The sequence below is a fragment of the Danio rerio genome, chromosome 2, assembly GCF_052040795.2.
Source record: "Danio rerio strain M-AB ecotype USA chromosome 2, GRCz13ab, whole genome shotgun sequence".
NCBI lineage: Eukaryota > Metazoa > Chordata > Actinopteri > Cypriniformes > Danionidae > Danio > Danio rerio.
Window position 1 is genome coordinate 33654415 of NC_141022.1, and position 20329 is coordinate 33674743.

General features: G+C 34.3%; 1 protein-coding gene across 2 annotated transcripts in view; it reads right to left on the minus strand.

Annotated features, from left to right (window-relative positions):
* The window catches only part of jph1b (junctophilin 1b), a 34366-nt gene extending 16519 nt beyond the window's left edge, over positions 1–17847 (minus strand). The window contains exons 1-2 of one of the 2 annotated variants that reach the window (XM_087239474.1): positions 17189–17847; positions 12474–13236 (exon numbers count right to left, since the gene is read on the minus strand). In XM_087239474.1, coding sequence (XP_087095600.1) covers positions 12474–13236; positions 17189–17567 — 1142 coding nt within the window. In that variant the 5' untranslated portion in view covers positions 17568–17847. 2 annotated transcript variants of the gene reach the window in all.
* Positions 17848–20329: the final 2482 nt, after the last annotated feature.

Sequence of the window (20329 nt, forward strand, 5' to 3'; positions counted from 1 at the left end):
CTAAGAACAGTTAGGTACGTTAACGGTTGTTTCTTCACTGAGCCTGGAACGGCGCGGCACGATTACAAACTGTTCTCAGCACGGTTAGACAATTGAGCTAAATTTTGCCGATGGATTATGTGTGTTGATGTCGTAGGTCTGTTGCCAAGCTAGCTACCACACCACCTCAAATGATATCGCTCAGGTCACTCTCAACATATAAATAAATCCATACAAATTTTAAAATAAAGGCCTGCACTTAACACAAATTAAAAACTAATTTAAAAAATTTAGTCCGAAAATTGAATACCTCGTCAGACTATGTTTATTACTTTTTGATACTTTTAATGCTTATATTAAATATTATTAAATATTATAAATATTATTATTAATTATATTATTAAATAATTAAATTTAGGCTAATTTCATTTACACCGTGTGCTTAGTAATTTTAGCAAAAACCTCAGATACTGTTGGTTGTGCACCTTTTTTAATAACCAAGTTTGTCGATGCCATTATAATGACACAGATCACCCTGCGTTATTCATGCCAGAGTCCTGCGGATAAAGTGATTGACATGTGTTAATTTGAGTGTAACTTATCTTTTTTTATAAATGATTTGGTTATGGGTAAAACGAAGACCATGCCGGTCAGGTAGTTAAAACATTAGGCTACAAATAATGAATTAGTTTTGAATTAATTTGTTATTTATAAATAATTAATTCACAGGCGGTGTCATCGTCTATTGCGATGTTTAACATTAGACATCATACGATGCCAAATTGGTCCAACCCTAGTAGCTATACATGAACAAACAAAAATTAAGACCGGTTCAAAAAAAAGTTTAAGATCTACAACACAATATTTCAGTATTCATAATACTTACCACATTTTAAGCTTTTTCAAGACCCCGCAGACACCCCGTGTATATATATCGTATGAATTGGACACTGTTCAGACAATATGTAAAAGAGTTACATTTCCTTGTGTGAACAGTCAGGCCAATCAGAGTCAATCTTTTTTGACATTTAATCCTGAGGACATTTTAAGTGGAAGATAAATACATTCTAAAAAATGTCCAGCTATTTCAACCCAATTCTAGCTGTGAAATAGATTAATCCAACTGCTGGGTTATTTTTTATTATTAAATTAACCAAATACTTGGTCACATTTTATTTTGATGGTCTGTTTGTTGAATTAAAGTTACATTGCATCTACATGCCAACTAATTCTCTTTCGATTAAATGCAGACTGTTAGGTTGGGGTTAGTGTAAGTTGACATGTTCTTGCTCAGTTTCTTATAGTCAGTGAAATGTCTGTTGAAGGAGCAGTATCAACAGATAATAAGCAGTATAATGGACCAACAAAACAAAGTATTACCAAATATTTTAAGTGGTTTAAATAACTCAGAATTTCTTAGAAAAATATATTTATTTATTTTCTAATGAATGCAGGCAATTGATTAAAATTGAAACGAAAAGATTTTTAAATTATTAAAAGTCCTATTTAATGTCCTAATTCTAATTAAAATAGGAAATAAAATTCTACATTCTGAAAAATAAATGCACTTTTTTACAGCAATGCCACAGAATGCCCTTAAATATAACGGCTCTTTATTAGCATCAATGTTTCCATGAGAAGATTTTTTTTTATTGTGTTTGAAAGAAATGTTTGGTGTTGTCTGTAAAAAAATCTTATTATTATGGGTTGGTTTCTAAAAATATGTTTAGCAGCACATCAGTTTTCAAAATTCATAAAGATCAGATGTTACCAGAGCACCAAATCAGCATATCATAAAATTCTAAAGCATCACTCACACACAAAATAAGATACATTGAAGAAAGTTGAAAACCTGTAATCATTTACTTGTACATTTTAGTATGGAAGTCAATGGTCACAGGTTTTCAGCTTTCTTTAAAATATCTTCTTTTGTGTTCAACAGAATAAAGAAACTCATAAAGGTTTTTAACCACTTGAGGCTGAGTAAATAGCAATTACATTTTCATTTTTGTGTGAACTAACTATAAAAACATCTTACTTTAGATATCCCAGATTTGTACAGCTATTTTTTTTTTGCATCAGTTTTAGGACCACAATGGAGTGTTTTTTTAATAGTGTTTTTATTAAAGTGTATGCTTCAGAATTCATGATATGCTGAATTCTGAAGCATCCCTCACACACAGACTCAGCTTTCCATCAGAAAAATAATTAAACTTCACAATTTTGGAAGCATGGAAATGTCATAAAGGTGACATGACAGAATTTCCATATTTCTGTCAACTATCCCATTAAATATGCGACTCCGCAATCAGTAGTCATCAATCTCTTCCTACTGATTACAATTCCAAACTACTTTAACTTAACAACAAGCAAGCGTGGCCCGACGTAATATTAAGAGAGCATCTCCATACAATCCGTCAGCCAAGTAATAAGCAGCACCTTCTCCAGGCGTTGATGGACCTAATGTGATATTCACTGGAGTCTGAGCCAAAGCACATCTCCTAGGCGACAGATGGAGCACTTGCAGAAATTCAGAGGGTTTTAATTTGGCAGTGTCTCCTCACTTTCGCCCACTCCATCACACGCAAGAGCTCAGATGAAGATGAAGAGGAGCACATCCTCACTGCTACTCAACACGTGTCTTCATTCGGATCTGTCCTGGTAGCCTTTACTAATATACAAATTTTTATGCTGCAAGATGTTTTAGCGTGCAGGAAAATTAATATACACATTAATATAAACACTTGTAAACTCCATTGTGGTTCTCAAACTGACACAAAAAACAGCTGTACAAATCTATGATATGTAAAGTAAGATAGCAGGGATAGTTCACACAAAAATGAAAATGTACTTATTTACTCAGCCTAAAGTGGTTCCAAACACTGAGTTTCTTTGTTCTGTTCAACACAAAAGAAGATAGTTTAAAGAAAGCTGAAAATCTGTAACCATTGACTTCCACAGTAGAAAAAACAAGTCAATGGTTTGCAGCTTTCTTTAACGTGTCTTCTTTTGTGATATAAACATATAAGAGAAAAACGAAGAGGTCTGGACAAACTAAAGGGTGAGTAAATGATTACATAATTTTCAGTTTGTGAACTATTACTTTAAGTATAATTTAATTTTATAACTCAAAGAAGTCCAGGGGTGCATTTCCAAAAATCTTTATTAGCCAACTAAGGTTGCAAGTTCTGTCATTACAAACATACTGTAGTTTGCTGATTTGGCATTTCCCAAATCTGCCGTTTAACGAACATTGGCGAACTGCATCGCAAACTGCATTGCAAACTTGCATCACAAACTTTCAACTGTGTTCCCTTTGTAGTGCAAATTAAAAACAATTATGCCATTTTGAATGCAGCTGTGGCTCATAACGAAAGTAATGGGTGACCTATTATTTAACATCGGACTTTACATCTCCAAAGCTTGTGAAAACTAAAATACATAGCATATGTTAACAGTTTGAATTTATAGTAGGTTATTTATTAGGAAATGTGTCTGTACTGTATTTGGCATGGGCCTGTTGTTAGAACATTTCTGCAGTGGTTTGAATTGTAAAAGTAGACTTTAAAAAAATCCTTCATAACACTCATATATGAGTAAATATCATACTTAATAATAACAATAATAATAACTATTATTATTATTATTACTATTGTAGGATTTTTTTTCACTTCATAATAAATGTATACATAATAAGGGAACACTTGGAGTTATATTGTGCTGTTTAAGTGTTCCCTTTATTGTTTTGAGCAATATACTGAACAGTGCTCAGCATATATAAGTCAACATCTCAAAAATGTAACTTTCAAATTTATATGTTTACTAGGAAGCTCTACAATATTATATTTGTGCATCTACAATAGATAAGTCAGTACTGAAGCCAGATCTGGAGCCTATCTACCAAAATAACTTATGAAAACAGTCCAAAAACTAGTACACCCAAATTTATATGTAATATTAAGTACAAATTTTAAAAAGAGGAAAAATCAAGGGAAACAAAAAAATCAATAAATAAATAAAAATAAAAAAATAAAAATTCGAACAATTTAGTTGAAATTTCCAATTTTTTGGCAATATTTAACTTTAATTTATTTAATTATCTTTCAATTTTTAAATATATTTGGTGACTAAAATACTATTTTTAAATATCATTCTTGTTTGATGCCTATTTGTTCTTAATGTATGGATTTTATACACTATTTTTGTGTTTAACATGTATTTATGCATGAACTTGACCATTATAAACAAATAAACAGGAACAATACAAAAATAAGGGGTAATAAAGAGTCAAATTAAATTGCCTATGGAAACATCTGCTAGGATCAAATTAATTTTTGCAACAATTTACTACAAAACAAAGCGCAAAAAGAAGATAATCATAAAAGAAAACATTCCTCTACATAAACTGCTGGAGAGGACAAACAGAAGCTTAAGAAACATGGTAAATCCGTTCATTTAATCCCATCTATTAAAGCCTTGACCAGATCTAGACATTCACAGGATACATAAATCTATCATATGAAATCAAAGGAATTATTCCCATGCACCAGAATCTTTACAACGCTGCATAAAATAAAATAACAAAAAAATAAATAAAATAAATAAATGAATAATAAAATAATGAATAAATTAATTAATTAATAAATAAATAAATAAATAAATAAAATAAATAAAGCAACAACAGAAACATTATTAGGAATCACTACAAAATAAAAAAAAGTTACTTTTTAAGAAGCTCTGAAAAAATAAAACACAGATTAGGACCATTCTTTAGGCGTGTGTGAGATCCTATCAATTCAATACTAGACGTAACTACATATTTTATCAGGAATTATGATTGCCATGAATAAAAAGAAGAAAGTCAATGCTCACACACTCACACTTGTAAACCTGAGTGCTCTAGCAGATGATAACAGAACTCAGACTGGCTACTGTATCAGTGACGGCTGCAAGACTATATATTCTCCTCAGCGATTGAGAAGCTCACCTCCTGCCTTACCTTATTTAGTCAGGCTCAGTGCTGACACACAGTACACATATATGTGAGAGAGACCAGGCCTCACAAACCTCTCTCTCTCTTTCTCTCTCAATCCTTTTCTGCACTCCTTCAAGGCAATCCAAAGCCCTCTCAGACTCTCCACACATTCCCTGAACCCTCACAGTGCTTATCACTACTCTCAGTAACAATCTTCAAAGGCACTGGGAGATATTTAATTCATCCAGCAAGCTCTGGGACATATTACTATTTCATTAGCTACATGGACTGTGCAAGCCTCATTATAGCAGCAGCTTTCATTAAAATTCATGCTCTTTCAGCTATCAGAAAGGAGCACATGGTAATGAATGAACAGGACAAGGACACGTTTTTTGTGTGTGTGCTGGCGGAAAGAAGTAAATAACACCGTTAACAGAGCAAAAGCAAAACGCTCAAGCGTGAGAATATGGAAAACATAATAGAGAAACAAGGAATGGGTAAAAAAAAATGTTGTGTTTATTTCTCAGTATGTTGTGGCTGGAAGGGCATTTGCTGCATAAAACATATGCTAGTTGGGTTTATTGTACTGCAAGCAGACTATTCCCTGATAATCAGTGATTAAGACGAAGAAAAGAGAATTTTGTGTTTAAATTTCAGGTGAATTTTTTTCTTCTTTTATATGGAAGACAAGCATAGTCTTTGGTCTTGAGCTTTTAAATGTAAAGGTATCACAAAAGTGGCTGAGACTGAAATTGAAGTCATTACTCATTGATAATTGTCAGTGAATTGTTAATCACTAGAACTCTATTGACCTTATTCTAAAATGCGGAAGTGCGCCTGTTTTCGCGATTGTCTTAGAACTTCCGATTCAGTCGCCTATGGGAGAAATGACTAGGAATAATAAACAGCAGAAAACGGTCAAACTACTTGCTCTACAAACAAATGTTTGCATGACTATACAGACTAAGTAGAATAATATAATAAGAAAATATCAAATTGCAACATCAAGCAGCGTAATGAGCAGTTTTTAACGTCAAAAAATGAATGGAAGTGAATGAGACCGGAAGTCTCAAGCCAAAAAGATTCAAATGGCAGCGCCGGCTCGTCGACGGGGAATAAGGTGAATAAATGAGTGCAGATGATCTAGTGAACTAGTTTGGTTAATGTAAAAAAACATCATTCAGACAGTGATAATGTTAATTAACTGATTTTTTCAAAACAATCGGATTCTAGACAATATTCCCTGAATGAAACTGTTACTGAACACGCCAAACAAATCAGGGATTTATAGTATACAAATTCTAAAGTGGATCAATAATAATTGCTGTTAACTAACATAATCTCATGGCAATTCATAGTCAGTTAACATTTTGGTGAAGGATTGGCTAATTTTATTTGTACAATCCATCTATAAACTTTTCCCCTCAATAAATCAAAATTTTGTTTATTGATGATATTGCATGCAAATGTTCAAACCAAAATACTTACAGTTAAAGTCAGAATTATTAGCCCCCCTGTTTATTTTTTTCCACAATTTCTGATTAACGGAGAGATTATTATCAACACATGTCTAAACATAATTTTAATAACTCATTTCTAATACCTGATTTATTTTATCTTTGTCATGATGACAGTAAATAATATTTGACTAGATATTTTTCAAGACACTTCTATACAGCTTAAAGTGACATTTTAAGGCTTAACTAGGTTAATTGGGTTAACTAGGCAGGTTAGGGTAATTAGGCAAGTGATTGTATAACGATGGTTTGTTCTGTAGACTATCGAGAAACAAATATAGCTTAAAGAGGCTGGTCATTTTTACCTTAAAATTGGTGTTTAAAAAATTAAAAGCAGCTTTTATTCTAGCCGAAATAAAACAAATAAGACTTTCTCCAGAAGAAAAAAATATTATCAGACATAAAATTTCCTTTCTCTGTTAAACATCATTTGGGAAATTTTTGAAAAAGAAAATAATATTCAAATTGAATAATATTCAAATTCTGACTTCAATTGTATGCTTTCCCAGAAAAATAATTTATTTCTTATTAATTAATTAATTAGTTTAATGACTTTGAAAGTATAATGTATTTGTACACTTTAATTGAATTACGTATATAGTGAATAAAAATTTTAATAATTACATGAGTAATGAATCAAAACAACAGAACGCTAAGAATTTTAACAAACCAAAAATAGCTTCAACATTTCATTTCATTTTTCTTCGGCTTAGTCCCTTATTTACCAGAGCTCGCCACATCGAAATGAACCATCAACTTATCCAGCATATGTTTTATGCAGAGGATGTCCTTCCAGCTGCAACCCATCTCTGGGAAACATCCATACACACTCATTCACACACATACACTTGTCTTGTCACATACACATGTCTTTGGACTGTGGGGGAAACCGGAGCACCCAGAGAAAACCCACAGGGAGAACATGCAAACTCCACACAGAAATGCTAACTGACCCAGCCGGGACTCGAACCAGCGACCTTCTAGCTGTGAGGCGTCAGTGCTAACCACTGTGTCACCCAAAGTTAATTGACTTAAACTGATTCGTTGAAAAGATCTGATTCTTCAAAATATTAATTGATGAATGAAACACTGTTACTGAATATTCTCCAACACGACAAACAAACTGTGGTTTAGTAAACACTAATTTGTGTATACAAATTATAAACTTACTCCATAATAATTCCTGGTAACTAACATAATCTCATGGCAATTCATAGTCAAATAACATTTTGGTGAGTTATTGGCTAAAGATATTTGTACAATCTTCTTATAAACTTAAAAAATATATATTTATGATATTGCATGCAAATTTTCAAACCAAAATACTTGTTTTCTCAGAAAATCTGAATTTTTAATTAATGAGTTTAGTAACTTAAATTATCTAATTTAAATATACACTTTAATTAAATTACTTATATAGTCTATTTTTTTTATTAAAAAAAATTGCATGAGTAATCAATCAAAACAACAGAATGCTAGGAATTTTAACCAATTAAAAATAGCTTCAAATGCACAAGCTAATATAAAGTGTTAAAGGCAACAAAAACTTATTTCTATACTACTTTTCCTTTTATTTTGAAGTTTGACAGCCCTTATACACTCATTTTCAAAAATCTTAAGAAATTTACATTTTAAGTTCAACGTGAGGGTGAGTAAATGTGGGATTTTTGGGTAACATTCTCTCAATTGTGAGAAATAAAACCCGACTAAATAAATGAGTGTCTCATTCTCAATCTGAAAGGATCATTACTAATCAGAATAATCAGAGACACCATTTACTGTATACTGTACTTACTGAAAAAAAAAAAAAGAAAAAATACTTGTGTCTTTAACTGGCTTTGTCATTGAATTACAAGAAAAAGACAAAAAGCTTTCCGTGGTTTTCTGGAGTGTCAAAATGCCTGTTGTTGTGTTTAGAAAACAGTATTTCTTCCACTACTGCATGACTGCATGTGCAGCTTAATAATTATTTGTGTATGATAGCTATAAAAAGCTCAGATGGTAATTCGATCCCAGAGGTATGAAGCAGCTTCGTCTTTGAAAACGCATTTGGCGTTTGATTTACACATCCCACCACACCACCAACTTACATAAGTATCTCTTTTAAGCTTTACACATCTGTGCTTAACCCTTCTCAGGAACATTCAGGCCTTTTCATCGCCATAATGAGCGGTAACGATAAAAGTAGCATGCCATTTGTCCTTTAAAAAATATTTAACTGAGTGTTAGCATTACGACTGGCACTCCTGAGTTCTCTGCGACTTCATTCAGCACATCCTGTTGGCCCTGCATTGATTATGTGATCAGCATGAGAGCTTTGGCCGGGGGGCTTGTGATGGCACTCATGCAAACAGACTATTCAAAGGGGCTCTTCTGCACAATAGCTGCCTGCTGGTTTGCCTGGACTCCTCCCTGCTGCGTTTGGTTCATTCACATAAGAGAGAATGAGCAGACCTCATATCAGATACAACATGCATGTCTGGCACTTCTAGGGGTGAGAATATTTAGGCATTGATCCGATTCAGTTCTGGTTTTAAGAATGACAATTCAATTATTTAGGGCTCCTAACAACACAATATTAGAGCAATTCATACTACAGTTTTATGTTTTGGTCATTCATATTTGAATACTTTCATACAGTGATGGTTATGATTAGGAGGGAGCATTGATGCTTACTGTTTTAAGAATCCTACATTCTGATGTTATATAAAATCATAGAAATTAGCCACTAATTCACCAAAATGTGAACCATTTAAGTTTCCTGTAATATGTTTCTAGATCCATTTTGTCTTAGTAATTATTTACTTTAAATATATGTATAATTAATATATACATGTATTTAAACAAATGTATCTGTGCATTTTTCTTAAAATTACTTATAACATTCAAAGTACTTTAAGTATTAGTTCCATATTAACCGAACACTCCATGTTTTCGGGAAATAGACTAGTTTTACAAGTCACCTAAACAGGCAGCCAATCTTTGGGTCTTAGTTAGCTTAGCATACATGATTGAATATGATTAGATCATTACTCAAACAAAAAAAAGTTTTGCTAATTTCCTTATTCAAAGCTTGACTCTGTTAGTAGTAAAACTATAAAAACTCTTTGATTATTTTTCACCGAGATGCTAATGGTCTAAACCAATACAATGACTTATGCTAAGCTACGCTAAAAGTTACCCAGCCAGATGCAGAGATTGGCTGCATGAGTTTAAAACTGGCAACTCTTTAATTCTAGATGATTTGTAAAATGAGACTATTCAAACAAAAATGGAGTGTTCCTTTCATAATAAATCAAAACTAAAATGGATGTAGCTGCAAATTATACCAACAAATATAGATAATGAGAAAAACAGACATCAGTATCTCAGTATCTCCTGTATAAATAGAGTGCTTTAGGTATCTGAAAATCTCCAGACAAGCACAAACATTTTTTCCCTCAACATTTTTGCTGTTTAGTACTTAAGATGACAGTATAGTAAGTAGGTGCGATGCATTCAAGCTAATGCACAGATCTATTTTACAATATCAGATGTCCTCAAGACATAACTGACCATCTCTTGTAGTAATCTTACATCACAGCTTTTTTAGAAGTACATTTGACATAACTGTAAATGACCTTAAAGGTTAGTCCACCTCAAAATAAAAATTCTGTCATCCTTTACTCATCACCCACTTGAGTTTCTTTCTTTTCTTAAACACACAAAAAAAGATTAACTGAAGTATGTTGGAAAAACAGACACTGACTTCCATAGGATGTATTGTTCCTTATCTCAATGGCAGCTGGTTCCCAACATTCTTCAAAATATCTTGTTTTTGTGTACAAAATAAAAAAGAAATTCATAAAAAGTTTAGAACCATAACAGTTTGTTTGTGGTGAAGAAATTACATTTTTTGGGTGAGCTGTCCCTTTAACTGTTGCAATTTGGTGAATTAGAGACTATAAAGGGCTCTATTTTAACAATCTAAGTCTAAAGAGCAGGGTGCAAAAGCTTTAAGGCCGTGTCCGAATCCGCTTTTGCTATTTTAAGTATGAATAAATATGCTTTGTGCCGCGGCACATGGTCTAACAGGGTTGTCCTTAATCTCTTAATGAGTTATGGGTGTATTTTGAGAATAAACCAATCAAAGTCTCATTTCCCATTCGCTTTAAGAGTCAAGTTGCGTCGTGCCATGTTGCATTTGCTATTTACATGGCAGACTTTGTAAGTGAAAAAAATGTAACACCTCACTAGCGAGAAAGCAGTTAAACAGAACATCAACAGAACAAGGATAAAGAATGAGCCTCCTCCAATTGGCCTTAAATTTCACTCTCTCTTTCTCTCTTTCATGGATAAGGAAATATTGTTGTATGCACAGACATACATTAGCCTACATAATTAATTTAATTAATTAAGCACAAAGATTTGTTTCAAAACTATTTCTAAATTCAGTTCTAATTTAGAGCAAATGAATAAATGAACAATAATAACAAAGTGTGGTCAGTGAGTTATATCCAAATACACATGCTATGCCCCATATGGTCCAAAACCTGACAGGTGAACAAATTTAAGCTTGTTTTTAATAAAACAAAAATTCCCTTTCTGTTAAGGGGCAGCGAGATCGTCCTTTGCCTAGAGCGGCAGTTCAGCTTGCTCCGGCCCTGCGCATTTAATAAGTAATACTGCTAATAATAAAAACTGTCATGAATAAAGCCACCTGACATGAAGAAGGTGGTATGGAGGCAGTGTTTTTTATATTTATGTAGAAAATAAATATTTTGAAATATTTTAATCCTTTAATTCTTTTTAATTTATAAAGATATCTGTGTATTGCTGTACATCCTGTGTGTTTTAAGCAATGTGTAAGTGAGGCACATAACTAATAGTGCTCTGCGCTGGACATTAGACCTGCTCTCAGCTGGTCTATTGCACAGTCTGATTTAGTTCCTCAAAAAAGACCCGAACACCCAAAAGTCCACAAAGTGGAGCAAATGGATTTGCTATTTAAACAACGTGGCGGAAAACAGGAACATTAAGGTTGCTTTGTTCTGAAAATAGCAACACGTCAGGGCAAACACGTCTTGTGCCTTATTGCGCCGGGTGTATGATAGAACCCTAATTCTTACGAATTCTAAACATCTCCATAGTATGAAAAATTCTATTTGTTAATTACAATAGTTACAAATTTCTGCGAGATTGGCTATGTCTGAAATGATATACCCTCTTCAATTGATACTAATACTTATTGTAAATAAGTAAAAACAGCAAAAAGTTTGTTCTAAATAGCATGAATGTGAGTAGTTAGTATGAATGTAATCTGGACATACTACTGTATATTAGTCACTGTCATGTGACCAACCAGAAAGAGTTGCATCGCTTAGATGTCATTCACAAATGGTATTTTGTGGCCTAGTAAGATGGTAAAGTATCTAGCCATATACAAACTTTAAAATTTATCCAGAAATGGTTTATCATACTTAACATCATGCTGGCCACTCTTTTGTTGTTGTTGTTGATTATAATGAATTACAAGCTACTTCTTTTGTAACATACTTTTATAATTTAAAAAGTATGTGATTTTAGCCTCACTGTTGTCTTGTGCAGGATTAAGAACAGCCAATTCACCCACAAAGTAAACATGAGCAGTGGAAAGTAGCTGCCTGTCAACAAGTGAGCTTTCTGTCTCCAATTTAATGCTTCCCAATCTACAAATAATGCCTTCATAATGCATTTGCAAGGTAAAACACTTGGGCTGGTGAAACATCACTCTGTTAAGCAAATTAATACAGTCCATGAATGGCCTTGAATTTAGCTTTAACCCTAAAACTCTATGCAGCTTTTCAAAAGTTTTTTTCTCCCACCCCTACCAGATGGAATGAACTCATTCTAAGCATTAATGTAGGTGAGATGAAGAAATGTAGGAAAGAAAGAAGGCAAGAAAGAAAGAAAGAAAGTTGTTATTGGAATTACACCATTGAGATGTAATTGTAAGTGTGATCAGATCTGAATGAAGCATTAACCTTGAGGTGGCAATTTCTACTTTTGTTCGGGCAATGGCTGATGCTCTAATGGCTCCTTCGACGGCACGGTCCACTTTCTGCTTCGTCTTGGTGTTCTTGAGGGGAATAAGCTGCTTCTTTATGCCTCGCACCAACACATTATTTTTATACTTCCCCTCTTCTTTCGTCCCATCAGGGAACATTGTGCACCCGTAGCCATGGCGTTTGTTGTTTATCCACTCTCCTTCATATTTCATCCCATTGGAGCGTTCGCTGACACCGAAACCGTTCCGCTTGTCGTTTTTCCACTCGCCCAAGTATGACTCTGTGGTGGTGGCATCCACATTATCCTCTGCCGGCATGTATTCATCAGCCACTTCTCCATCTCCGAAACTAATAGTGGAGTTTGCATCGCTAGAGCTGATTCGGCTCATGGTGGCGTCACTTCGTGCAGAACTGCGTTTGCTGGATATGGAGGACCGGGAGTCAGACTTCCTCAGCTGCTTGAGGCTCCCAAACAGGGAACCCCGTCTGAACAGGCCCTTTTTTTTGCCGGAGACCACTTCGCTGTCGCTGTGGAAGTTGAGGACGAAGCCGCCGCGAGTGCCAGCAGGGCTGTCGGACATGTGGTCGTGGAGGACGGAGCCGTTGCTTTGCTCGCTGCGGAGAGAGGCCAGTGAGGTGCGCAGTGGAGAGCGGATGACTGTGGCCATGCCGTAAGGGACGCTCTGACGTACACCATATCCGTGCCGCATTCCGCCCATCCACTGGCCCTGGTATGTACCTGGCAGAAGGGATTAGAGAGACTTTAGTCTAGGAATTGCATAATACATAATACAGGGATTACAAACAAAAGAAAACACAAGAGGAACTGGCATGTCTGGGTGATTTAATGTTGTTTTTTGATGTTTGGAATCTCTTTTTTTAATTGACTGATGAATGCTGGTGGCTTAGACAGATTAGAATATTACCAAACAATTACTGGCTTATTTACAGATTTACAAAATAATTTAATCCAAGGGTTAAAATATAAATTAATTGTTTTAAAAACAAACAAAAAAAAAGCTAATCCCTGCTTAAACTAAGCTAAATTTGTTATTGTTAAATAGGTATTTGTTAAATAATTATCTTTAATTAATTAATTAATCAGGATTACTGAAACAGTATTGGTAATATATGCATGCTGACTTTTAATTTGTAGCAAGGCAGCCCAAGTGCTTCTGGTGAGCTGTCTTTCCATTACAAAATTGTCAAGTTTAAGATCTGATTTCTTTAAAAATCAGCGATCTTCACTGCCTGTTAGGTATATGATATAAAGCGGGTCTTAGATTGAGGAAGATGCACTGCATTAAATTAAAATTCCCCCCCGCCATGTTTTTAAAAATTTCAATGGAATTTCTGCGCTAGCCTATTGCTTTGACGGTGCTAGTGGTTACAACTGTCTTTCATCTCGTTTTAAACTTAAACAGCTAAATGAACACTTAAGTCTATTTAACTGAATGCATTTTAAAAACATCACAACATGGATGCTGTAAAAACAACTTTGTGAAATTGAAAACATTCACATAGCTGTGCATATAGCCCATTGATATTCTATTTACAGTTTTGAATTAGTTCTGAATTTTAAGTTCTAATTAAAGATAAATTAATCTACTACACCTTTTACTTTATTAAAATACTGAATTCATGAATAAAAACAGCCTGCAGATGGAAAGCATTTTTTTTTTTTTTGGATAAATCACTTCAAGAACCGTGATTATAATATTTTAAACTTATATATTTTTTTAATCCAAAATTAGGTTGCATTTATTTGAAAATACAGTAAATATACAGTAAAATTAGTAACATCAACTTATAAAGTTTTTCTATATATTAAAAATGTAATGCCTTTCTCTGATGTTAAAGCATCAAAATCATCATTACTCTACAATGTTGTGATCCTTCAGATATCATCGCAATATTTTGATCTGATGCTTAGCAAACATGAATTATTATCAATGTTGATTAGGGCTGGGCGATGTGGCCTAAAATTTAAATCTTGATTAATTGAACATTTTAACTTGATTATGATTAATGAGTGATTATTTTATTTATGTATTTATTTTAGCTGCCCTCATAGTTCCCTGACAGGTTTTGTACAGTAAATATGCTCACATATTTCACATATACAAGTGAGAGTTTTTCGAATAAAGAGTGTATTAACTGATTTTAAAATAATTGAAGGAAACACACACTCTATGAATAAATCAACCATCTATGATTATTTATAGACCATGAGCATTAAACAACTGAAATTAAAATAAACATGGAACAATTATTTTCAATGTTTTTTTTTTATAAAAGTCAAAAATAAACAGCACCTCTTCTAAATAAAATAATATTGCTTATCCTGTAACTAATTTTTTAGACTGTGCATTTCTAGCATATTCTGTAAGCAAATTAAATAATTAAAAAATAATTTTAATGTAATGCAAAGTATGCTGTTTCAGAGTATCCAATGGCGAATACTGCTTATGGTTATAAAACTGATTAAAGATTTTGTGGAAAAAGATACATATTCTGGGATTTTTGATTAACAGTAAAAAATATGTATTTAAAAAAACTATATGTGTTAACGACATAGCTAAGTTAATGTGTTTTTACTATATAAGGCTTTTTAAAAAACTTCCTGACCCCAAAGTTTTCAGCGGCTCAGTAAATCCTCACAACTCATTACAGACATAAAACTTTCTTCCCTTATACCGCCATGTACGGTTTTATTTTAATTCTGACCTTTAACAAATATGTAAAGTGCTAAAACGCATTAATAAAATAGCATCAGATAAGAATTGAATAAATTATTGTCGGGCTAGAATTATACAAGCGTAATCCTATCCAGGTTATGACGGTGATTTGACGAAGTGAACAGCTCTCCCTCCTATATCTCATATGCCGGCCTGTCAGACCTAACAGCTTCAACAGCAGAGCCAGCACTATTTTAAAACATGGAAGTAATCTGAGCCGTTGTGAAGTTTGTGGAACCAGCCAACCATAACTCTTATTTATTTACCTATTTATCCTCTCATTCTGCATATGTCTTTGGCAGGAATGCTGAGAAGCTAATATTCAAATAACAGATAAAGAGGCCGAATGGAAGTCATTTATGAAATATAAAGTGCACAAGAGCCCTCATCTCAGCAACCTAGCTGTGCAATACCTGTACTTTCAGGATGTCTCATGGATGAAAGTGAGTTATGAGTGAGAGGTAATGTGTTACTCTGCCTCATAAATTTACCAGTAGGCCCAAATCTCTGGTGCCACCATTTTTGAAGAGAACTTCACAAAGCCTTTTAAATATCAAAATAGCTCGGATTTAAATTTCTTAAAAGACTTTATAATATTTAGTGGACAAATTATTTGAATAATAATTTTTTTAATCTAACTGTAGATCATACATTAAAATCAATACATCAGTTTCTTTATGTATACAGTTTGACTATGTACCCAGCACGATTTTAAAGATGATGCAATGTTAGCATCAGGTATTCATTTTGTTAACACATACTGTAGAGAATATTAAAAGTTTAATTGCTTAAGGAAATTTTTGATTTGTCAAGTAACTGTAAATAATCTATATGGGATTTAACATTATTTTTCATTCATTCATTTTCTTCTCAGCTTAGTCCCTTTGTTAATCTGGGGTCGCCACAGCGGAATGAACTGCCAACTTATCCAGCAGGTTTTTACACATCGGATGCCCTTCCAGCCACAACCCATCTCTGGGAAACATTCACACACACACATTCACACACACTCATACACTACGGACAATTTGGCTTACCCAATTCACCTGTACCTGTCTTTGAACTGTAAGGGAAACTGAAGCACCCAGAGGAAACCCACGCGAACGCAGGGAGAACATGCAAACTCCACACAGAAATGCCAACTGACCCAGCTGAGGCTCGAACCAGTGACATTCTTGCTGTGACGCGACAGCACTACCTACTGCGCCACTGCGTCGCCCTTAACATTATTATATTATTTATAATACGAAATATATAAAATCTGACATCTCAGAACTATGTTGTTTCAATTTATTTTAGGCGATATTATTTCTCAATGAATATAAACTCAGCAATTGACCTTAGACCAGTTGTTTATTAGCCTATTTTACTACGCAAAATACCCTTAAGTATCTTTTGTATTTTCACATTTTTGTTGAGCAAATTTTGTTAACTGTAACAATGTATTTGTCAAACATTGAGTTTTTAGGTATACAAACAAGTGAATCACTTAACTTCCAGCCAGCACAGAATGTTCATCTAGCAACGTAAAATGTTCTGTTCAAAAGAAATAAGCAGAGACAAAAGCTTGTCTGCTAGTCTACTAGTAGAGCTTTCATTTGACATGTTGCAGATGTAACTATTATTAGCCATGACCTCTGTGAGCAGCTTCGGCTGACCAGTTATATGCCATACATCAACTCAACCACATGGGCAAAGTGCTTCACAAATCTGTAGAGCATGATTTAGGGGTAAAATCTAAGTCAGTCACTGGAAATAACTCAAGAAATCAAACACACTAAAAGAAGATAAAAAAAATCTTCTTATCATTATACATCACATCTCTAAGCTTTATAAAGATATACATTACAAAACAGAGACCTGATTTGAGCAGCAACAGCATCATCATCATCATGACACACGCAAGACTTTAAAGAACACTAAATAGGTCAAGTGATGTTTGGCTGAACTCACCCCCATCCCCGTACGTCTCGACCCCATATCCGTCTTGCAGTCCATTACTCCATGTGCCTTCATACCTGGCAGGTGTATTGAGGCTCTGGCGAACCCCGTAGCGACCCTTAAATCCGTGGCTCCACTCCCCGCGGTACAGCCACCTCCCCTTGGACTCCACGCCGAGACCGTGCCGCTTCCCCTGAGCCCAGTAGCCCTTGTATGTATTCCCGCTGGGCCAGGTGTAAACCCCGACTACCTCAAAGCCGTTGGACCAGGACCCGGAGTATTCGCCCTGGCCTTTGGGGCCGGTGCAGATGCCGTGTCCGTGGGCTTTTCCGTCCTCCCATCCACCGCAGAAAGTGCCGCCATCGTCGAAGTCGAACCGTCCGCCCGTCATTCAGATGAAGGGTTGAATTGAAAGAGTTTGCGTCTCGATGGCCGGTCGGATGCTTAACGACAACAGCAGTAAATGGGGTGAATGTCAGACTGCGGTACGGTGCGGTGCTGTCTGTTGGAGGTGCTGGCGGAGCGCGCGCATCGGTGCGAGTGTTGGCGGTGAGTGAGAGGCAGGATCGCGCACAGGCGCCGGAGCCGCAGGCGCTGTCACTGTCGCCGTTCCGGGGTTTTTTTATGATCCTCTCCCCCCTGTTCGCTTCACAGGGAGGGAGAGAGAGAGAGAAGACAGGAGCCCAAAGCCGGGTGAGAGACACCCAGTTGATGACGTCAGTACTACAAGCCCGCCCTCGCGCTGGACCACATTCACAGTTGGGTGAACGCCGTAAGTTTGAGTTTTTCTTCATCAGAATAGATTGGACCATACGGACAGGTTTTCATTATTAGGATTTTCTAATTAAATGTCAACATTTTTTGTACTAACTTTTCTATTTATATATAGCATATTAAGTGGCTCTCAACCTATCTGAATTCTTTCAACATATTTTTTGATGTTCCCTATGTCTCTGTTTTTAATTAATATGCTGCATTCAATTCTTACATTTTATGTGATTGGTGCAGAGTTTATGTAAAAATCTGAGGCCCCCTAGTGGGAACTTATTAATAACTTAAAATATTTTTAAAACAACATAACCTAATTGTAATTCTATAATGTAATTTCCTAAATATTTGCTATATTTCCCACAATATTATTTTAGAGAAAAAAGCATATGGTTCTGGAAAACAGACACTAATTCATATAATTAAAGTAATTACAGTGCTCAGCATAAATGAGTACACCCCATACAAATCTATCTTTTAAATTCATATTTTTAATGAGAAGCTAATCAATATTATATTTGTGCATTTACATTAGATTAGTAAGTACTGAAGCCAGATCTGGAGCTTATCTATCAAAATAACTTATGATAACGCTCCATGTAAACCCAAATTTGTCTGTTATAGAAAAATATTAAATACAAATTTTAAAAAAGAGGAAAAATCAAGTGAAGCAAAAAATTTAAAACTTAAGTTGAAATTTTGTAGGTTGTAAATTATTTTTTGCAATATTTTGGTTGAATTTAATTGTATTATTTTTCAATTTCTAAATATATTTGGTGACTAAAATATTATTTTAATAAATATATCTGTTTAATAAATCTGTTTTGTTTAAATGCACCAAAATAAATTGCCTATAATCACTGAGAAATGAATTCAAATATTCATTTTTAAAATGTGGTGTACTCAATTATGCTGAGCACTGTATATAAATATTACAAATATAATATCATTTCCTTTAAAGTACTGGGTTGCAGCTGAAAGGTCATCCACTGCTTAAAACATATACTGGAACAGTTGGTGGTTCATTCCGTTGTGGCGACTCCTGATAAATAAAGAGACTAAGCCAAAGGAAAATGAATAAATTAATAATATTATTTTACATAATTTCTGGAAAATCAGAAATTGAATGGTGGTCAATTTATTCAAAGTTTTCAACTAATAAACCTAAAGAAATTTATACATTCATAAAAAAGTGTGAAAATAAGCAGCTTAGTCAAAACTGCAGCGAAAACACCAAACATTTCCTTTATTAAATATTGCATTGCAGAACAGTGCGTCTTACAGAAACAATTGTAAACAGACCAGCCAAACATATCCCAGCAGCTTATGTAGCAAAGCTTTAAAATCGCTCCGTTGACAGCTATGTTGAGCAAATTTCACAATAAATTTTGTTGTGACAAAGTGAGCTGCTAGAGGGACCTTGAGATTTATGGATCTGGCGTAGACATTTATTGTTCCTAAATTCACCCACCAACAGTCAGATCAGTTTAGTCCACAATTAGATCTATAATTATGGAGCTTACTCTGGCCATAAGTTTGCCATCTCATTGTAACCACTAAAGAAAACATTGTTGTCACAACAAAATAGCCAGCCACTGTCATGATCATAGATGTGCCCACGTTCGTCCCAGGTGGACTTTATGGCAGCTTTAGTGACGGTAATGACTGGCTAAAATGCTTGTCTAACCAAAAATAAATCCTGAATATGTATTATTTCTTAATGGCATTAAAGTCTTTTTAGCTACAGACCTGCTAAGACCTGATTGAGCAGATTTCTGCATCATGTTGCTTTGCAGATCTCAGTTTCAAGACTGAATGCTCAGATGAAGTCAGACACTTGGTGAAAGATGAATGAACTTGTGCCATGCAAAAGGTGACAAAGAACGTCATCAGGCCTCAGAATAGAAACACTGATCCATGTAGACAGTATTTTACAACAACACTAAAACAATGAACACGGACATACATAGCTTACCACTTTTACTTAATTAAAGCGAAGCTGGAAATAAATTGACAGTAGCAATAATGTGTTTATTATTGCATGTGGGAATTTTTTAATAGCATTTCCTGGAAAAAAGTACTGATTGTATTACTTTTTAATTCAGTTAAATAATTTGAGGTATTTTATTCTTAAATAAACATCGTTTTAATCAAACAAACAAAATAAGTATTGTTACTGCACTGCCAGTCTTGCTTTCAGATGTTTTGTAGACTACAAATGAATTGTTTACAAATCAAATATATCTCTCACATCATTATTTGTCATTTATTGTGGTAAATATGTTAAGCAAGTATTTGTAATTTGCACAAAATAACAACAAAAACTTTTAAAGATATTTTTGTTCATCCCTGGCTCACTTTTGAATTAAAGCTTTATTATTTCAT